Genomic DNA, 20,131 nt, shown 5'->3' with positions numbered 1-20,131 from the left:
TTTTCCCAAACCCAAGGTATGTGCAAAACTAAAAAAATGTTTGTGGGAAGAATATTTTGACTAACTTGGTAGTGAAAGGACAGAAAGTATTGATTGATAAAAGGCCAAGTGCCAGTCAGCAGTTGTACTCAAATTATGCCATCTAAAATAGGTATATAAAATTCATTTTTTTTCCCCCCCAAAGCCCCAGTAGATAGTTGTATGTCATAGTTGCACATCCTTCTAGTTGCTGTATGTGGGACGCGGCCTCAGCATGGCCGGTGCGTCGGTGCGCGCCTGGGATCTGAACCCCGGGCCGCCAGTACCGGAGCGTGCGCACTTAACCGCTAAGCCATGGGGCCGGCTTTAAAATTCATTTCTGTCATCAAAAGGCCTGTCTTGTTTTAGTCTTTATTCCCAAACTCCTGAGTTCCTGTATGGTTCTCTTAGCCAGAGCCATGACTGGGATTCCTTGGGGACAGGTTTGGAAGAGTGTCCAAAATCTAAGCTGTTTGGCTTTAGTGAGTATCTTGCCTAGATTTCCTAGATGCTAAGCTTATCCAAAGTTCTTTAAAATAAAATGAACATTTTCCTTTCAAATCGTCAGTGTTACGGACCCAAACACCAGATTCTTCATAATTTTTATTCAAGCAGCAATACATTTTATTCAAGCAGCAATACATTTAGGAGCTGAAAAATCATTATAACCACTTGTTGATTTAAAAAAATTAAATACCTATTAAATAAAGAGATCCCCCAATAGTGAGCATTTATTTTTGATTGTAGAACAATCTCTTGCAATGACACTTGTCCTGTGGTCATCACTTGATCAGAAAAAACACTCGTCCCAGCTCAAACATTACCTTAGAGTGATAAAAAGTGAGGGTTGTTAATTTCATGGCAAATGGGGCACAACCTAAAATGACCTTTGCAAGATTGTGATTAATGAAAAATGCTCCTGGGGTAGGAAATGTCTTTCCCACATGGCAAGCTGCAGATCTAAGGCAGAGGTACTTGCTGTTGGGCTGTACATTATAAATTGACAGCTAGAACTTTCCCTAAACGCCATCTTTAAAAATGTGGAGCTGTCCCCAAAATCATAATGCATTTGCAAGATATTACCCTAGTCACTTGAAACTTAACCTCACTTCCAAATACACCTAGGAATTGGGACAAAGTCATGCTCTTGCCCACTGTCATGTTCTGTATCAAGTTATCTTTACTTCCATAAAACAGCCGTCTACCTCGATGGTGATAAGGATGACGATCATCCACTCCAAGCGGAGCGCCCTCTTCTCTGTCAGGTGATTCCGCATCAGATCCGTCAGCTCCATGCAGTGCTGCAGTTTTTCATTCATGACCTGCATCAGAAAAATCTTAGCATCCTGCATTTATATTTAAACATTTAATTAGGAAAATAAGTAACACGGTCATATGCTTCAAAATTCTAAAGGTCTGAAACAGGTACACGGTGAACAATCATCCCTTCAATTCTTCCTCCTCAGTCCTCTCCCCAGAGGCAGACTGCCAGTGTTACCTGTCTCTGGCGAATCCATCTAGAGACATCTTGTAATGCACCGATTTAACTGCAAGGAAATACTTTGCATACTGAACCTCTTATATTTGTAAGATTTTGATGGGAGATCTAAAAATAAAGTTTTTGAGTGAGTCCCAGTTGTTGGTAGCTGCCCTTGGATTTCTAGCAGTTAAGAATGGCAAACTTGAAACATGATTCTTTTAGCGTGGCCTTAAGATGACAAAAACAAGGATTACCTTCTACTAAAACTGTTCAAGTCCCTCTGTCAACAGCCCCGAACACTAACGCTTGACCTGCGGCACACTCACCACTAGATGGCACTGCTTCTAGCGCTGAACTGCACAGGTTTCTGCATTCTGATGCCTCACCACAAGCTGGTTGAGGGGGTTCATAGAGAACAGAATCCTTGAGTTAAGACTTGGATGTGACCACTGGCAAGTTACACCTCCTAACCTCTCTGTATCTCACTTTCTTTTGTAAATTGGAAAGTCTGGAAACAAATGTTTAAAAATAGTTTGATTCCTCTTGATTCCTTATGGGGGTATACTGAGGGTCTGGGTCTGGTCAGTGGAAATCAGACCAATCAAAGATGAATGTTTGGGGATTGGTCAAAATGTGTTAGTGCACCATATTCATCATGCTAGTGTACAGGGCATTAAACTGCCTTACTAATGAGAGAGAACATGTGGAACAATGCCAATAAGCATATATTCACCCATGTTTCCAGACTTTACGGTCTACGGTCATCCTGTAGTTTCTAATCTGTATAAATGTTTAAAACAGTGCCTCTTTCTTTCTTTCCTTCCTTCTCTCCCTCTCTTTCTTCCTCTTCCCATTTATGTTGGCTGCTTGATCTTGGTCTATAAACATGCTCATCCTTAAGCTTCCCTTCAAAATACAGACCCAACCCTCTTCCATTTTCTTTCAACTTTGGCTAAGGAACAGACAACATTTTCTTCCTCCACGTGCTCATCACCCAACTTATTCCTTAGCCCTCAGAAGTTGTGTATATCACCACAACTCCCCTGAAACTTCCAAATGTTCCTAATTAGTAATTCTAACACCTTTTCTAAACCTCAGTTAACTTAATCATTTGACACCTTGAAATGCACACTTCCTTTGGCTTTTTCTGCTCTGAGAACTAAGTTTACCTCTGACCATCGTCTTTCTCGGAGTCCCCTCTGCCCCCTCTTGCCGTTAGATGACATTTCCCAAAGCCCTGACCTTGTCTTCTTGTCCTCCAGCTCTGCCCGCTCCTCGCATGATCTCACCCCCGTTGGTCTGTGTAGATGCTCCCTACACTTAAGTCATTTCCATCCCACCATCACTATTTCTATGACGTATGTGTGCCAACTGTACTATTATTCACATTCCAAAAGACTTTACTTGGAAATGTTTATTTTAAAAGGAAACTATCATTGCCATAAAAGGAAGTCCAGTATGATGTGAAACTGTGCTGCCTACGTGACGCTGAGCCTGACACCCGTGCAAGTGGGAAATCAGCGTACATCCGAGGACCCATCAAGATCCACCAAAACCAAACTGGGTGTTTCTCCTCGACAGAGACAGAAATGTTGCTTCGATGCTTAAATGTTATTTCAGGGTCCATGCGTCACCTAAGTTCATTTCTTGTACAAGTGTATATATCCCACATTTTGGGAAAGAATGATTTAAGCTACTGTTTTCTGATAAGTCCCAAATATCAGTGCTTAATCCCGATCACTCCTTGGCCTGAATTTCTAACTGCCTGTAAAACATCTTATGGGTTTCCTGCCAGCACCTCAAATTTAGCATTTCTCAAACTAAACCTGACATCCTGTTCAAGCCTGTCCTTCTTGGGTTCCTCTCTCAACTCAGGTGACACTACCTTCTCAGTCACTCAGGAGAGAGACCTGTGCTCTCTAATCCCCATTCCCTACAGTTCACCTTTGCTCTGAAGAGCCTTGAATCTGTCCCCAGCTTACCATTTCTTAATACCACCTGGTAGGCTTTCATCAACTATTCATTACCTCCTAAGAATAGTTTGGTTTTTTTTGCACTGGCATCAGAGTCCTCATCCTGAACATGTTGAATCATGTCACCCCCCTGCTCAAGAGCTTTACACATCCCACCACTGCCTTCTCCATAACAAAACAATCCCAGCTCCTTTAGTCTGATGGCACTAGATGGCGGCATCCTCCCTCTTCAATCGGGAAGGCGCAGCCTGTGAGACCCTCCCAACCTCCTGCTCCTTCCTCAGTGCTCCTGTGGCACTTTGAGTCCCTGTTGACTTTGTTCTGCCTCCTTGTCGTCCGGTGTCCGCCCAGCACCCTTCCCTCCTGGCCCCCTTCTTCTGGGGAGAGACTCTTCCACCATTTGCAACCACGCGGTGCTGCCAATCACGGTAGCAACACCTGCCTGACCACCCCCTCCCTTGAAAGGCCCGGGGGTAGACGGGGTTGGTACAAGACCCAGGCTTCGCCAACCATAATGCCCAGTTCCCTTACCACATGGCTGCCCAAAGCTGGGACACACGTGCCAATCCTTTGCAGTTGCCAGGCAGAGTGAAGCCTGAGTGGCCCCTCATTCCACGCCCCTTTCTCCCCATCTCATAGAAAATGCCACTGAGAAGAAAGAATGAGGCCAAACTGGCCAGAAAATGCTGAGGAGAGACAGCCCTGATGACCTGTTCGGGTCTGTGCAACAGACATTCCCTATTCCAACACTCTGCCCCTGGTCTGCTCAGTCATGTGAGCCAGTACATGGTGACAAATACGTAAGATCCTTCAAATTTTTTCTGTTGTGTGCAAGCAAGAGAGCCCCCACTATGCATGCTTTCCATTTCATTTAGCTATAGAGTCACGCATGTTACACACACACACAGACGCGGGAGCAGGGGAACACAAGGATGCCGTCACAGAGGTGGTAAATGTGAGCAGGCTCTAAATAGGCAGGTGCCAGGAAGAAAAGGTGGGGCACCAAGGGTAGGGGACCAAGGGGAGAGCACTTCAAGCAGAGGAAACAGCTTAGAGGCAAGTATAGCTAGATAGTGGAAAACTTGGAAAGAAGTGCTTGGAAGTGAGGTTAAAATGGTAAATTGGCACCAAATTGTGAGAGGGACTGTAGACCATATGTGATAGGCAGAATACAGGTCCCCCTAAAGATATTCACATCCTAATTGCCGGGACCTGTGAAGATGACATGGCAAAGGAGAATTGTATATGGAGTTAAGGTTGCTAGTCAGCTGACCTTAAGATGGGGAGATGATCCCAGATTATCTGGATGGGCCCAGTGTAATCACAAGGGTCCTTTAAAAGTGGAAATGGCAAGCAGGAGAGTTCAGAGTGACGAAGAAGACGTGACTTGCCTTCGCCAGATGGAAGAAGGGACTACGAGCCAAGGAAGGTGGGTGACCTCTAGGAACTGGAAAAGATAAGAAAACAGATCCTACCCAGAGCCTCCAGAAAGAAATGCAGCCCTGCCAACACCTTGAATTCAGCTCACTGACTCCCAGGTCAGACTTCTGACCTACAGAACTATAAGATAATACATTGTGTTAACCAGTTTGTGGTAATTTGTTACAGCAGCAACAGGAAACTAACACACCATGCTCCAATGTTGGGATTTTATTCTGTAGGCAATGGAGAGTCTTTGCTCAGTCCTCAAATATTTGCTTAATATTTACTGTACTGTGCTGGGTAGAGGAGATGGAATGGTGAATAAGACCGTCATGTCTCTGCCTTCCGGCTAAAGGGTCCAATCTAGAGGCTGGGAGACAGTGAAGGTGAGAGAAGAGAGTGAATGGCAAGGCGGATGCATGTTAGTAGTGGGGGGACTTGAAGGTGGGGGTCAGTATGGTAACCGTCCCTGTTTCACCAGCCCAGGGTCTATCATATAGACTTTCAATAAATATTTGTCAACGAATGAATGACACTTAGGAGAAGATGAAAGAACTATCTAACTGGCTGTGGAGGATGAAGTAGAAAGAGGAAACACAATGAGTTTCAAGTTGCTGGTTGAGCGACGACATGGGTGAGGCTAGGCGGTCCTGCCATTAGCTGGAATAGAGAGCAGAGAAGGTTCAACATTTTCTGGAAGAATACAATGAGATTCATTTTGAAATCTTAATCACTGATTAATTCTACAAATATTTATTGAGTACACACTCCATGTGAGGCCTTTGCCAAGAACAGGAAATACAGCAGTGAAGAAAATAATCATGGTCTCTGATCTCACGGAGCCTACATTCTAGTGGGGAGTGACACACACAATTAATTCTAAAAAGGATGCTACGAGATACGTCATGTGGAAGATCTGTGAGATTTAGCAGGCAACTGGCAACAACTGGAAGGCAAACGAAGAGACTGAGGGTAGAGGTACATACATGGCAATTACCAGGAAGCGGTGGGAGGAGTCCAGTCGTGAAAATGAACAGGACTGCTCACGAGTAGGCAGCAGCCGGAGAGAAGAATCAATGGCAGAATCTCGGAGGACACCAACTTGAGAAAATGGAGAGGGGGACCCAGTGCAAACTGGTTTCTGTCCCTCCTACACTTCTGTAACTGCTCTCTGATCTTTTCCAGCGATCTCTTCATTACTAAATGAAATGACTTTACCTCTGTCCTCAACTTTTTGGAGTGCTTCTCAGCACATCTCCTGCCTCATTACCCCTATTTTTCTCAAGATTCCTTCCTTTAGGAAAAAAACAAAAATGAAACAAGGAAGAACTTTCTCCTGGCACTACCACTCTTGTTCTGTGTGTCCTCTTGCAAGACTGTAATGCTTGTCGAAGCTCAGGACCCGTTCTTATTTTTCTTTTGTATTATCTATAATACAATTATTGAGCACAGGAAGGGAGGCTAAATTCTTTTACCTCCTTCTAAATAATGTTCGCATAATCCATCTAGTCCTAACTGCCTTTGGGATGCAAAGAAAATGCTCTGAGATACGTAGTTGGGGAACTTGTAGGTATGCTTCATAACTCATGTGGAAGCTTTAACAACAAAGAGATGCCTCAGAGGGAGACTGGGGAATGGGATGAAGAACAATTAGTTGTAGTGACTGAATCAAGCCAAGGAGATGACAACGGTAAAGAAAATAATAGGACACCTCTGATATTGGGAAGACAGATTCAATGGAATGTGAGGAGAGTTCCATGAAATTTGTCAGTTGCCAAAAGAATTCTGACGATCAAAAGTTCTAGTCGTTATATAATGAGTTTTCAGAAACAAAATGTTCACATCCGTTACATAAAATGAAATGTAGTTCAGGCCCCCATGGCCATCACGCTGGCAGGCATTTACCTACTACGTGTCCTGTCCTCACCCGCTGGGCCTATGAGCTGAATCGGCCCTCTGTCTCTGGTGTACTCATCATACATTTAGGGGGAAAGCAGCTTCTCTCACTTTCTCTCCTATGTTTTAAGGAAGGAGAGGGGGATCCCTCGAGTGTAGTTCCAATTTCACGTTAAGTCCCTTTCCCCCCTAATACATTGCTACTTCTACTTTTAGCTTTCTTGCCCCAGTTCCTAACATAGAATTCAATAAGGATGTAGTAGAAATATCTAATTTACAGATAATTTAAATGAATCTTGACTTTTAGTTCCTAAAGTAAAAGTAAAGTGGATTTGCAGGGACTGCTGGTGTTACGGAATGAATGTTTGTATCCACCCAAAATCTGTATGTTGAAGCCCTAACCCCCAATGTGATAATATTTGGAGATGGGGCCTTTGGGAGGTGATTAGGTTTAGATGAGGTCATGAAGACAGAGCCCCTGTGATGGAATTAGTATCTTTATAGGAAGAGGAAGGGACACCAGAGTATGCTGTCTTTCTCCTCACCATGTGAGAACACTGTGAGAAGGCGGGCATCTGTAAGCCTGGACGAGGGCTCTCACCAGGAACCGAATCTGCACGTGTAATCGGATCATTACGAGGCAGTGTGTGAAGAGCCGGAACGTACAAAGTGCTCCAGAAACCCAGGGGCGGCTCCGCATCTGCGATAAAGAGTGGAAAACCTTTCCTAGAAGGTGATGTTTGGGCTCATCAGGCAAAACGCAGCCAGGGATGGTCCTGGCCCAAAGGTACAGAATGAATCAAATCACATCAACTGGAAAGAAGATAAGATTATATATATATACACATTTAATGGTACCCAATTTTTTTTTTTTCCCCCTGAGGAAGATTTGCTCTGAGCTAACACCCATTGCCAATCTTCCTCTTTTTGCTTGAGGAAGATCCGCCCTGAGCTAACATCTGTGCCCGTCTTCCTCTATATTGTACGTGGGTCACCGCCACAGCACGGCTGCTGACGAGTGGTGTACGTCCGCGCCTACTAGGCCACGGGGCTGGCCCCCTAATGGTGCCAAATTTAAAGAGAACTTTATTTTTATTCTTCAGGATATTACTTGAATTTTCCACCTGCTTACAGTACTGATTAAGTGCAATGTATGCCTTCTCTGTGTCCTCAGTTAAAGATTCAGAAGCCAGTGGTACTATATTTACATACAGTTCATACAAGATTAAAAAAAAAAAGCCACAGACCTGACTTATTCCAGGACTCTTCTAGTCTCGGGACTGAATGGACCCTGCTCCACCTGCTCTCTGGGCTGCAGTCAACTTTTTAATGGTGGGCACCTGAGAAGCCTCTCCATTCAGAGGAGCTCTGTCCCCAGGCAAGTCCCAAGGTCCCCTCCTGGCATGTGCCCTCCGTCTGGGTTAGCAGTGAAGCTAACTCTTTCTGCAGGTCTCCCTTTCCTTCTTAGCACTCTGATTCTCATCCAGCTAGTTGATTATTTCATTGCATGTCCATTTTCATTATCGATCCTGCTCCGACATTTCTCATCCTCAACTGTGGCTTTCGTGTGGACCGTAGCGTTCATGTTAAGTTCTTGAAAAACACTCTTATCTTTATATTTCTCCTCCTCTGGAGCAGACACTCAATATGGTCCTCCCTCAAACCACCTTCATCGTTGGTGACTGTCCTCTTGTTCTTTTCCTGTACTCTTGTCCACAAGAGACATGTGAAGGACACCACGGGCATCAATATCAAAGACGACGGCAATTTGAGCAGGCACACAAGATGTGGTGGGGGGAAGGTGGGGATGCCCGAGCTCAAACTTGCCAAGCAGCTGGTTTATCTTGGCTGTTGCTCAGCCACTTTTATTCACTTCATTAAGCACAACAGGCTGGTTATCAGAAGAGGTCTTCATCTGCTTGGTGGCAATGGTCTTACAAACCTCATCACAATGATCATGAATCTACCAGAAGTCTTCATTCCAAGAGAAAAAGGAGAGACCTCCAAGAGCAGTAACTCTGAGCACTTTCAAATTTGTCCCCAGTAAACACGGCTGCCTCATCAAGGTTGATGCTTTTGTTTAATGTCATTAAAGAATTCTCACAAGAGGTTTATTTTCAAATTAACTTTATTGAGACATAATTTACATACAATAAAATGCACCTATTCTAAGCATACAATTTGAAGACTTTTGACAAATATATACCGCCACAAGTAAGTACCGCCACAACATTTCCATCACCCCCAAAAGTTCCCTTGTGTTCCTTTGCAATCTACTGGCCTACCCACTCACCCTACCCCCAAGTCTTAGGGAATCACTGATCTACTCTCTGTAACTATTGATTAGATTTGCCTTTCTAGAATTTCCTATAAATAGAACAGCGTGTATGCTTCTGTGTCTATATTTTTTCACTTAGCACAATGATTCTGATATTCATCCATGTTGTTGCATAGATCAGTAAGTAACTGTCTTTATTGCTGAGTGGTATTCCACTGTATGGATATACCACAATTTGTTTATCCATTGACTTACTGATAGACATTTGATTGCTTCCAGTTTTTGGCTATTATGAATAAAGCTGCTATGAACATTCATGTACAAATCAGTGTGAGGGCATGTCTTTTCATTTCTCATGGATGAATACTTAGGAGAGGAATTGTTGGGTCATATAGGAACACAACGATGAAATTTATGAGAAACTGCCCGGCTGTTTTTTGCAAAGCGGTTGTACCAATTTATATTCACACAAGTAATATATGAAAGCTCCAGTGCTCCACATCCTTACTAACACTTGGTATTGTCAGTCTTTTTAATTGTAGCCATTCTAGCGTGCGTGTAGTGATATCGCATTGTACTTTTAATTTGCACTTCTCTGATAAACAATGACGTTGAATATCTTTTCGTGTTCATTTGACCATTCACATATTTTCTTTTATAAGGTGTCTGTTCAAATCTTTTGCCTATTAAGAAAATCGGGTTGTCATTTTATTATTGAGTAAAAAGAGTTCTTTGTATATTCTGGAGACGTCCTTTGTCAGGTAAATATGAGAAAATGTTTCCTCCTAGTCTGTGCCTTGTCTTTTCATATTCTTAACAGTGTCTTTCAAAGAGCAGTAGTTTTGATGAACTTCAACTCACTAAATTTTTTCCCCAAGGTTCATGCATTTTTTTCCGTCCTAAGAAATCTTTGCCTGACACAAGGCCACAAAGGTTTTCTCCTATATTTTCTTCCTGAAGTTTTATAATTTTAGCTTTTATATTTAGGTTTCTGATTCATTTTGAAATGGTGTGAAGTCAAGGGTAGGGTCCATTTTTTTACATATGGCTATCCAATTGTTCCAGCACCATTTGTTGAAAAGATTACCCCTTTGTTATTGAATTAATTTATATTTGTCAAAAATCAATTGCCCATATGTGTGCAGGTCTATTTCTGGCTCTATTCTGTTCCATTAATCTGTGTCTATTCTTATACCAGTATTCAACTATCTTGATTACTGTAGCTTGATTTACTGCAAAGTCTTAAAATCAGATAATAAAAGTCCTCCAACTTCGTTCTTTTTTCAAAACTGCTTTGGGTAGTCTAGGCCTCTTGCATTTCCATTTTAAAACCAGCTTGTTTGAGGGCCGGCCCCGTGGCGTGGTGGTTAAGTGCGCGCGCTCCTCTGCTGGCGGCCTGGGTTCGGATCCTGGGTGCACACCAATGCACCGCTTGTCAAGCCGTGCTGTGGCGGCGTCCCATATAAAGTGCAGGAAGATGGGCACGGATGTTAGCCCAGGGCCAATCTTCCTCAGCAAAAAGAGGAGGACTGGCATGCATGTTAGCTCAGGGCTGATCTTCCTCACAAAAAAAAAATGTAAGTGTAAAATCAGCTTGTTTGTTCTAAAATAAAAAAGCTTGCTGGGAGTTTGATTGGGATTGAGTTGAATCTACAGGTCAATTTCTGGGATAAGTAACATCTTAATAATACTGAGTCTTCTATAAACATGGCATATGTCTTTATTTATTTAGTTTCTCAGCCATGTTTTTTGGTTTTCAGTGTACAAGCCTTACTTATACAGTCACGTGCCGCATAACAACCTTTCGGTCAATGACAGATCACATATACGACAGTGGTCCCACAAGGTTAGTAACATATAGCCTAGGTGTGTAGTAGGCTATACCATCTAGGTTTGTGTAAGTACACTCGACGATGTTCACACAATGACAAAATCGCTTCACAATGCATCTCTCAGAACATATCCCCATCGTTAAGCGATGCATGACTGTACTTAAAAAAATTTATTCCTAAGTAATTCAAGCTTTTGATGTTATTGTAAATGGTATTTTAAAAATTCATTTTCTATTATTCATTGGTAGTATAAAGAAAAACAATTTTTTTTAATATATTGACCTCGTATCTTGCAAGCTTGATAAATTCACTTATTAGTTCCAATAGCTTCTTTGTAGATTCTTTAGGATATTCTACATACCAGATCACGTTGTCTGGGAATAAATTCAGTCTTCACTCTCCTTCTTTCCATAGGAGATTTTAAGTCTTCAGATAGAGCCACCCACAAGGGATTGGTGCCTTGTCTGGGTGGCACTGCATAGGGCTTTCCCCACAGGTCTAGGGTGCCAGAGACTGGGTCAGCATCCGATTCTTCCAACTACTAATGTGTAACAGAGGTATAGACGTCAATCTCTTCATGGAGGGACTCGACCTCAAACTGGCCTTGATGATGGAAGAAAGAATACACTCAGCATACTACAAGTAGAGGAGGGAGGGGCTTAGACAGCCTTCTTGTCTCATGAATATCCTTCTTATGCTTGCACTTGATCTCAGCCAGGAATTAGCTGACCATTTGGTTGTCATGGTATTCTTCACTCAAGGAGGTGTCCTCAGTTGTAGACTTGACATCAATAATTCCATCTTGAATAGTGGGGATAGACACATAAAAAAGGCCACGGCCCAGGTCAAAGATCAGAACATTTCTTTTGACATCAACCTTGCCTGGGTCAAGTGGCAGTGGCAGTTGGGTCACTGATGATTCTGAGCACAATGAGACCAGCAGTGGTGGCCGTGCCTTTTGTGGCCTGAAGTTGGGAATCATTAAAATACCAGCAGTGTGAGGATGATGTGGGTCACAGTGCTTATGAAGTAGGCCTAAATTTTGCCACCTTTTTCAAAACCTGAAGCTGGTGGTAGACAGACCTCTAAGATGCCATGCCAAGATCCCCGCCTCCTGGTGTTCACCCTCTTGTGTAATTCCCTCCCCTAGACTGTGGGCTGGGCCTTGTGACTTGTTGCTAAAAAACCGAATACAGCAAAAGTGAGGGGATGTGATTGCCGTGATTAGGTTACAAAAGACTGTGACTCGTCTTGCTAGCATTCTCTCTCTCTCTCTCATTCTCCCACTTGCTCACCCTGACGAAGCAAGCTGCCATGTTGTGAGATGCTCTGTGGAGAAGCCTATGTGGCAAGGAACTGAGGAAGGTGTCTGGCCAAGAGCTCAAGAGAAACTGAGTCTTCAGCCCAACAGCCTGAGAGGAATTGAACCTAGCCAACAACCACATGTGTGAACTAGGAAGTGAATCTTTCCCAGCTGATCCTTGAGATGTGTGCTGCCTTGTGAGAGAGCCAGAGGACCCAGCTAAGATGCACCTAGATTCCTGACCCATAGAAACTGTAAGATGATAAGTGCTGTTTTAAGCCACTAAGTTTTGGAGCAATTTGTTTCACAGTAATAGCTAACTAGTATAACCACAGGAGATAGCTCATCTGTATAAAGCTTTTAGTATCCCCTCCTTTTACATCCCCTGGATCTTCAGCCTATGTACACAGTCCACAACCATGAAAGGCCAATGCTTTTCATGTCTGACCAGACAACCGGATTGTCAAATCTGTATCTAATCAGACATTCAGTATCTGAAACTGTGTTGATGGAGTCCACTGAAATTTGATTCTTACAGTGTAACTGATCATGAACATAACACTTTAGGCAATGAGGAAAACTGGAGGTATTACAATTAGTTGGAGGGAATGAGAAAAGATAACCAACAGACACTAACATCAAGATGAATCAGATGTTGGAATTATCTGACAAGGATTTTAATCTATCATAAAAATGCTTCAATAAGCAATCATGAACACATTTGAAGCAAATGAAAAAACAGAAAGTTTCAGCAAAGAAATACAAAACATAAAGAAGAACCATATGAAAATTTTAGAACTGAAAAACACAATTAAAAATAATTTAAAAACTCAATGATGGGCTCAACAGTAGAATGAAGGTAATAGAGGAAAGAATCAGTGAACTTGAAGACAGAACAATGGAAATTACCCAATATGAACAAGAGAGAGAAAATAGACTAGAAAAAAAGTGAACAGAGCCTCAAAGACTTGTGGGAGTATAAGAAAAGATCTGACATTCATGTCATAGAATGATAGTAGATTTCTCATCAGAAACCATGGAGAAAGTGGCCCAGCAATTTTTAGGTGCTGAAAGAAAAGAACTATCAACTCAGAATACTATATGTAGTGAAAATATTCTTCAGGAAGGAAGGGGAAATCTAGACATTCTCATATGAAGGAAAACTAAGAGAGCATGTTGCCATAGACTTACTCTAAAAGAATAACTAAAGAATGTTCTTGAAACAGAAAGGATATGATAAAGAAGAAATCTTGGAACACCATGAAGGAAAAAAGAACAACAGAAAGAATAAAAATATGGATATATATAATAGAATTTACTTCTCCTCTTGAGTTTTCTTGAGTTTTCTAAATTATGTTTGATGGTTGAAGGAAAAATTATAACACTGATGAAGTTCCGAATTTCTACAGAACGGTTAAGACAATTATATTGTAAATGCTGGAGGGTAAAGGCAAGTAAGGTTTCTACACTTGATTTAATCTGGTAAAATGTCAAAACCAGTAGAGAATCGAAAGTGAGATAAGTTATGTACGTATAATGTAATACCTAGAGCACCCATTAAATGTCTATGCAGAGAAATACACTAAAAAAAATCCAATATAGATAAATCAAAATGGAATTTCAAAAAATGTTTAAGTAACTCACAGGAAGACAGAGATTGATAAAGGCAAAAGCTTGGATGGATTTTAGGGGCATCATGCTCATGAAAATAGCCAATTTTAACTCACATACTGTGTGCTTCTATTTCTATAACATTCTCAAAATGGCAAAATTATAGAGATGGAGAATAGGTTACTCATTGCCAGGGGTGAGGGATGGTGGGCGAGGGGAGATGGTGTGACTATAAAGAGGCAGCACAAGGGAGATCTTTGTGGGGACAGGACAGTTCTGCATCTCGATCGCATGGTTACATGGATGTACACGTGATAAAATGTCACAGAACTACGTGCACACGTTGTACTAATGTCCATTTTGTTTTCTATCCTTTCTCCATGTGGTTCACTTCCATCACGACCACCTCCACCCACTTCCATCATTATCTTGATACCGATATCTCTTTTCTCAACTTTGCTCCCACGTTGCTAAATGCCTGTGTGATAGTTCGAACTGGATGTCTTCTTGCTCCTCTCCTCTCAACATATCTTAAATTTAGCTCCTCACCTCCTCCCGTCACCAGCTCTCTACGTTTCACCATTTTTCTGCCCGTCATCCACACAAACATCAGTCATCCTTACTCTTCCCTCTCCATGGCCTCCCATCACCAAGCACTTGATTTGTCTTAGAGGAGTCTTTCTTAAATTCATTTCTATTCTTGCTGTCATCATCACAGTTCTGGATCCCATGAACTCTTCCTTGAAACTTGATGAGAACTTCCCAATGGACCACTAGGCCTCCAACCTCTCACTAATCTTATATAGTCTGTAGAGCAAATATAAAAGTATCCTTGGATGAAATAAGTTGAAAATTGTCTGTATACAGGAGAAGTGGAAGGGGAAATCTAGAGATCTGAATAGAAGTCAAATAAGATATTTCTCAGGGCTGGCCCAGTGGCATACTGGTTAAGTTTGTGCGCTCCACAGGTCTGGATCCCAGGCACAGACCTACAGACCACTTATCAAGTGGTGCCACTTGGTGCCAATCACTATTGCCACGCCATGCTGTGGCAGGCGTCCCACATATGAAGTAGAGGAAGATGGGCACAGATGTTAGCCCAGGGCCAATCTGCCTCAGCAAAAAGAGGAGGATTGGCAACAGCTGTTAGCTCAGGGCTAATCTTCCTCACCAAAAAAAAAAAAAAAAAGAAAGAGAGATATTTCTCCAAAAGCTGTTTAACACATTTACTTAATTTAAAATTTCTCTTCACACAGTCATACAGATTACAGGCAACATTGTGTCTTTCTCTCTCAGAAAAGTACAAAATACATACCTTAACTCTACGAGCAATGCTAAGGAACTGACAAGTTTTATCGTAAAGTCCTTCCAGGTCTTCTCTGTCCCAGTAGAAATCCGGAGTAATCAAGAAGTCTGAACTCAAGTTTATACGGTGTCTTAAAAAAAGGAAAATTATAATTTTTTATCTTGAATCAAAAATCATAGTCTCTATTTTATTTCTTCTTTACATGGTGCTTTATGAAAATATTTTTGAATGCTGATTTTTATACTACTTCTGAGAAACATGTAAATAAAAAAACTTATAGGGGCCAGCCCCACGGCATAGTGGTTGAGCTCAGTGTGCTCTGCTTCAGCGGCCTGTGTTCTCCGATCCCGTGCATGGACCTACGCCACTCGTCAGCCATGCTGAGGCGGTGACCCACATACAAAATAGAGGAAGACTGGTACAGATGTTAGCTCAAAGCTAATCTTCCTCAAGCAAAAAAATGAGGAAGATTGGCAACAGATGTTAGCTCAGGGCTAATCTTCCTCACCAAAAAGAAAAAAAAAATCTATAAAAGACTTTCAAAATGTGCAACCAAATTAATTCAACCTTTAATATTAATATTTATGAAGTAGACAGGAAAAAACTCCCTCATTTTGTTTTCAATTTCTAAGCTTGTTTCTTTTTTCATTAAAATTTTTTTACAATATACACACATATTTTTTGTGGATAGGTAATGACATGGCTCAATAATGAAAAAGATAGAAAAAGGTAAAAATTGACCAATCTTACTCCCATTCTTATCCCCATCTTTCTCTTTCTCCCATCCCCTATAGGTCACCACTGCTAGTTTCCTCTGTAGCCTTCCAGTGTTTGTGCAAACACTGGACAAGCAAATACACACACACACACACACACACACACACACACATACACACACTTTCTCTCTTTCTCTAATTTCTACCTTTTTTTACATAAGAGGCCAGAGCTTACTTTTAAATGAAAATTTAAGTCATAAAAGTAACACATAAACAGTCGTTCACCATAAAAAAGAAAAACTCTCGAGAAGAATTCAGAAAACAGCAGTACCCTCTTATCCTAACACACAACTCACATCCTTGAGGCCCTGCAGACACTTTGCTGTGCCCTTCCAGGTCTTTTTCTGTGCATACATGCGTGCGTGTGTGTACGTGTGTGCGTATGTATGCACACATGTGTACGTGTATTTGTAGTATGTATACATATCAAGATGAATATTTATTTTTGTTTACACAAATGGGATCATACCATATATAATTTGTGACAATTTTTCACCTAATATAACCTGCCATATTTCTATTTCAATTTCTATTCATAGATTTACCACATTCCCTACATAAGCACTTTTTTTTTTTGTGAGGAAGATCAGCCCTGAGCTAACATCCATGCCAATCCTCCTCTTTTTGCTGAGGAAGACTGGCCCTGGGCTAACATCCTGCCCATCTTCCTCCACTTTATGTGGGACGCCACCACAGTATGGCCTGACAAGCAGTGTGTCGGTGCGCACCTGGGATCCGAACCTGGGCCGTCAGCAGCAGAGCGCATGCACTTAACTGCTACACCACGGGGCCGGCCCAGCACTTTTATTTTAAAGAGAAGAAAACTTAGGATAAGAACAGTAAGATTGTATAGAAACTATTCACCAACTTAAGTATATTTAGTCCTAACTTCTAAGTTTATTTTGCTGAGAAAGACTCGCCCTGAGCTAACATCTGTTGCCAATCTTCTTTTTTTGTTTGAGCAAGATGAGCCCTGAGCTAACATCTGTGCCAATCTTCCTCTATTTTGTATGTGGGTTGCTGCCACAGCATGGCTGACGAGTGGTATAGGTCCGCACCCAGGATCCGAATCCGCGAACCCCGGCCGCCAAAGCAGAGCACACCGAACTTAACAACTACGCCATGTGGCCGACCCCCTAACTTCTAAGTTTTGATGTTATAACTCACTATATCAAACTCTGCTTGCATTACCAAGAAAAAAGGCGAGAAGACTCTCTCTACCCCACTTCTTAGAGAACTCAAGGCTTTAGAAGTGCTGCAGGATGCTCCTGATAAATGGGTTTTTTATTTTTGTTGCTGCTCTGAGTTAGGGTCCCTGAGCTATGAGAAAGGCATGGATGATGAAACACTGGACCACTTCTCCTCTTCAGGCCAAGTCTCTAAGAAGAAGGTGGAAAAACAACTCTTAGGTAAACTATTGGCAACAAACTCCAGTATCTTACCCCATACACTACAAGGAACGAAACACTGAACACTGCTGCCTGGTGAGAATAAGGCCAAGATTCAGGATGTGTCATTCTACAGATCCTGGGAAAATTACAAGAATAAAATAGACTGAAAACCTTTCCAGATGCTTATTTAAAATGATGCGTTATTGTATTTCATCATTGAAGTCATGGTTCTTCCCATTTGAACAACTCTGAAAATGGAAGGCATCTTTAAAATTGATGAAGTCTCACAGGTGGCAGACGTGACTTAGCTGTCATTGCCTTAAATGATTTATTTCCCTTATGCTTCCCTTTTCATGTATGCCCAAGAGGGGATGTGACAGAATTGACATCCAAGTAAGACTAAAAGAGTTATTTCAGTAAGTGCAAAATTAAAATTCTGTGATAAAAAAGCACTGTATCATAGTGTAGGTGGCAGCATTTTTACTCTCCTGTGGGACCTTATGGTGTCTCAGAGTCAATGAAATACAGTACATAATTTTTCGGTAGCAATTAGGTCTATTTTTATTTTTTTTATTTTTTTAATTTTTTTTTTCCCCCAAAGCCCCAGTAGATAGTCGTATGTCATAGCTGCACATCCTTCTAGTTGCTGTATGTGGGACGCGGCCTCAGCATGGCCGGAGAAGCGGTGCGTCGATGCGTGCCCGGGATCCGAACCCGGGCCGCCAGCAGCGGAGCGCACGCACTTAACCGCTAAGCCACGGGGCCGGCCCAGAAATTAGGTCCATTTAGCATTATGATGCAGTGATATATTTTTACCGAGAATTCCCATTATCCAAATTCTAGAATATATCTTTCTACCTTCAAAGAACATCTACTATGCTCGCTGACATAGGTTTAATGTAGATTAACTGCGATCTCTTTCCAACATGCAGAATTTCTTCCAGTACAGTCCTAACATAGCCCAACTGCTTCTAATGGCTAAGAGTTCCCCATGCTTATCATGAATGAAATGAAAACAGCTATAACTCTCATAAAGGTACAAATGTTTGCCCTTTACTTTAGAACTACAGAAATGTTTTCTTGAGATTGTTAAATATATGAAATATTTCATTTACAGAGAAAATTTTACCTTAGGGCAAAGAGTTCACCCATTTTCTGCATAACTTCTTCATGAGAGAGTTTCACTTTCTTCCCAGCTTTTAAAGCCTATTTGGGAGGGAAAAACATACATATATACATACACACATACATAAATGTCTCCAATAAGTAACAGGATCATACAGCAAATTCTGAAGCAGCATAATTTTGATCCAATGTAAATGATATCTCTTGGATGACTGTCTCCCAGTCACCTCACTCTGAGATTTCAAAATCTCACTAGGTAGAAATTTCATATTTCCCTTTTCCATTTCTCTTCTCAATAACATTTTCTTTTTTTTTTTTTTTGGTGAGGAAGATTAGCCCTGAGCTAACATCTGTTGCCAATCCTCCTCTTTTTGCTGAGGAAGATTGGCCCTGGGCTAACATCCATGCCCATCTTCCTCTACTTTATATGGGATGCCGCCACAGCATGGCCTGACAAGCAGTGTCAGTCCACACCTGGGATCCAAACCTGCGAACCCCAGGCTGCTGCAGCGGAGCATGCAAACTTAACCGCTATGCCACCAGGCTGGCCCCTCACTAGCATTTTCTATGATGTACATTCCTAATCTCTTATTGAAAAAGCGGGGCCTGAGTATATTAGATTATTCTTTCACAGTAAAAACAAAATTAACTACAGTAAACATGATTTGTAATGTCTTTCAAAATTTTGATATAACATTATATGCATTTTTCATGCCACGATTTTTCTCACAATTTATCAAAACAGGAGGCTGGCCCCGTGGCTTAGTGGTTAAGTGTGTGCACTCTGCTACTGGCAGCCCGGGTTCGGATCCTGGGTGCGCGCTGACGCACCACTTCTCCGGCCATGCTGAGGCCGCGTCCCACATACAGCAACTAGAAGGATGTGCAACTATGACATACAACTACCTACTGGGGCTTTGGGGAGAAAAAGGGAAAAAAAGGAGGAGGATTGGCAATAGATGTTAGCTCAGGGCTGGTCTTCCTCAGCAAAAAAAAAAAAAACAGGAGGATTGGCATGGATGTTAGCTCAGGGGTGATCTTCCTCACCAAAAAAAAAAAAAAATTTTATCAAAACACTTTGTAATCAAAAAAAGTGGTTATAATCTCCTTTCTTAGAGAGGAAACATTTCACTTTATTTCTTGAATTCAGTTACATTAAAAATACTGCATCATCAGAGGAAAGTAATTTGAAGTTAAGTTCTAAAAAGTAAAAAAAAATTAACATGAGGTTTCTTATTTAATCCTGTTATATGTAACTGGGGTTTCTTTTTTTGCTTAAATTCAGTGTAGCTTTCCTAGTGTTTATTCCTACTTTATTGCAATGCTAAATATACTGTTATAGTGAGAAATCTGTATTCTTCCCAAATAGAGATCAATCCTTGAAAACAAGCATAAAACTGGTATAATTACCTCTGGAATTGACTGAATAGATTCCACAAATGTATCCAGTGATGCTTCCCAAATAGCCAGTTTCACTGGGGAAAAAAAAATTAACAATGGAACATTTCTTTATCATCATATTCATGCTTATACAAAATGCATAATTGCAGAGTACCTTCACCGCCATTTCAACAATACTTTAAGAGGCAGATGCGCTAAAAATTTGAAACTGAAATTAAAGAATAGTTATTTAGTATTATAAAGGCTAGCACTCAGTGGAAAAAGACGGGAGAAACTGAGTACACTTCCCAGCCCCGCTGGCAGACCAAAGCTACGTTTG

General features: G+C 41.5%; 1 protein-coding gene across 5 annotated transcripts in view; it reads right to left on the bottom strand.

Annotated features, from left to right (window-relative positions):
• Window positions 1-641: 641 nt before the first annotated feature.
• RMND1 (required for meiotic nuclear division 1 homolog) overlaps window positions 642-20,131 on the bottom strand; it is a 43,330-nt gene continuing 23,840 nt past the window's right edge. For 3 of the 5 annotated variants that reach the window (XM_058534136.1, XM_058534140.1, XM_058534137.1), the window contains 5 exons: window positions 19,822-19,886; window positions 18,416-18,492; window positions 15,129-15,249; window positions 1,224-1,340; window positions 642-842 (listed from right to left, as the gene is read on the bottom strand). In XM_058534136.1, the coding sequence (XP_058390119.1) occupies window positions 801-842; window positions 1,224-1,340; window positions 15,129-15,249; window positions 18,416-18,492; window positions 19,822-19,886 (422 nt within the window). In that variant the 3' untranslated portion in view covers window positions 642-800. Of the gene's footprint in view, window positions 843-1,223; window positions 1,341-5,412; window positions 5,554-15,128; window positions 15,250-16,564; window positions 17,275-18,415; window positions 18,493-19,821; window positions 19,887-20,131 lie in introns of those variants that run through there. The other 2 variants (XM_058534138.1, XM_058534139.1) reach the window with 2 other exon arrangements.

The sequence above is a fragment of the Diceros bicornis genome, chromosome 39 (genome assembly GCF_020826845.1).
Source record: "Diceros bicornis minor isolate mBicDic1 chromosome 39, mDicBic1.mat.cur, whole genome shotgun sequence".
Taxonomy (NCBI): domain Eukaryota; kingdom Metazoa; phylum Chordata; class Mammalia; order Perissodactyla; family Rhinocerotidae; genus Diceros; species Diceros bicornis.
This window is presented reverse-complemented; position numbering and strand designations above follow the sequence as displayed.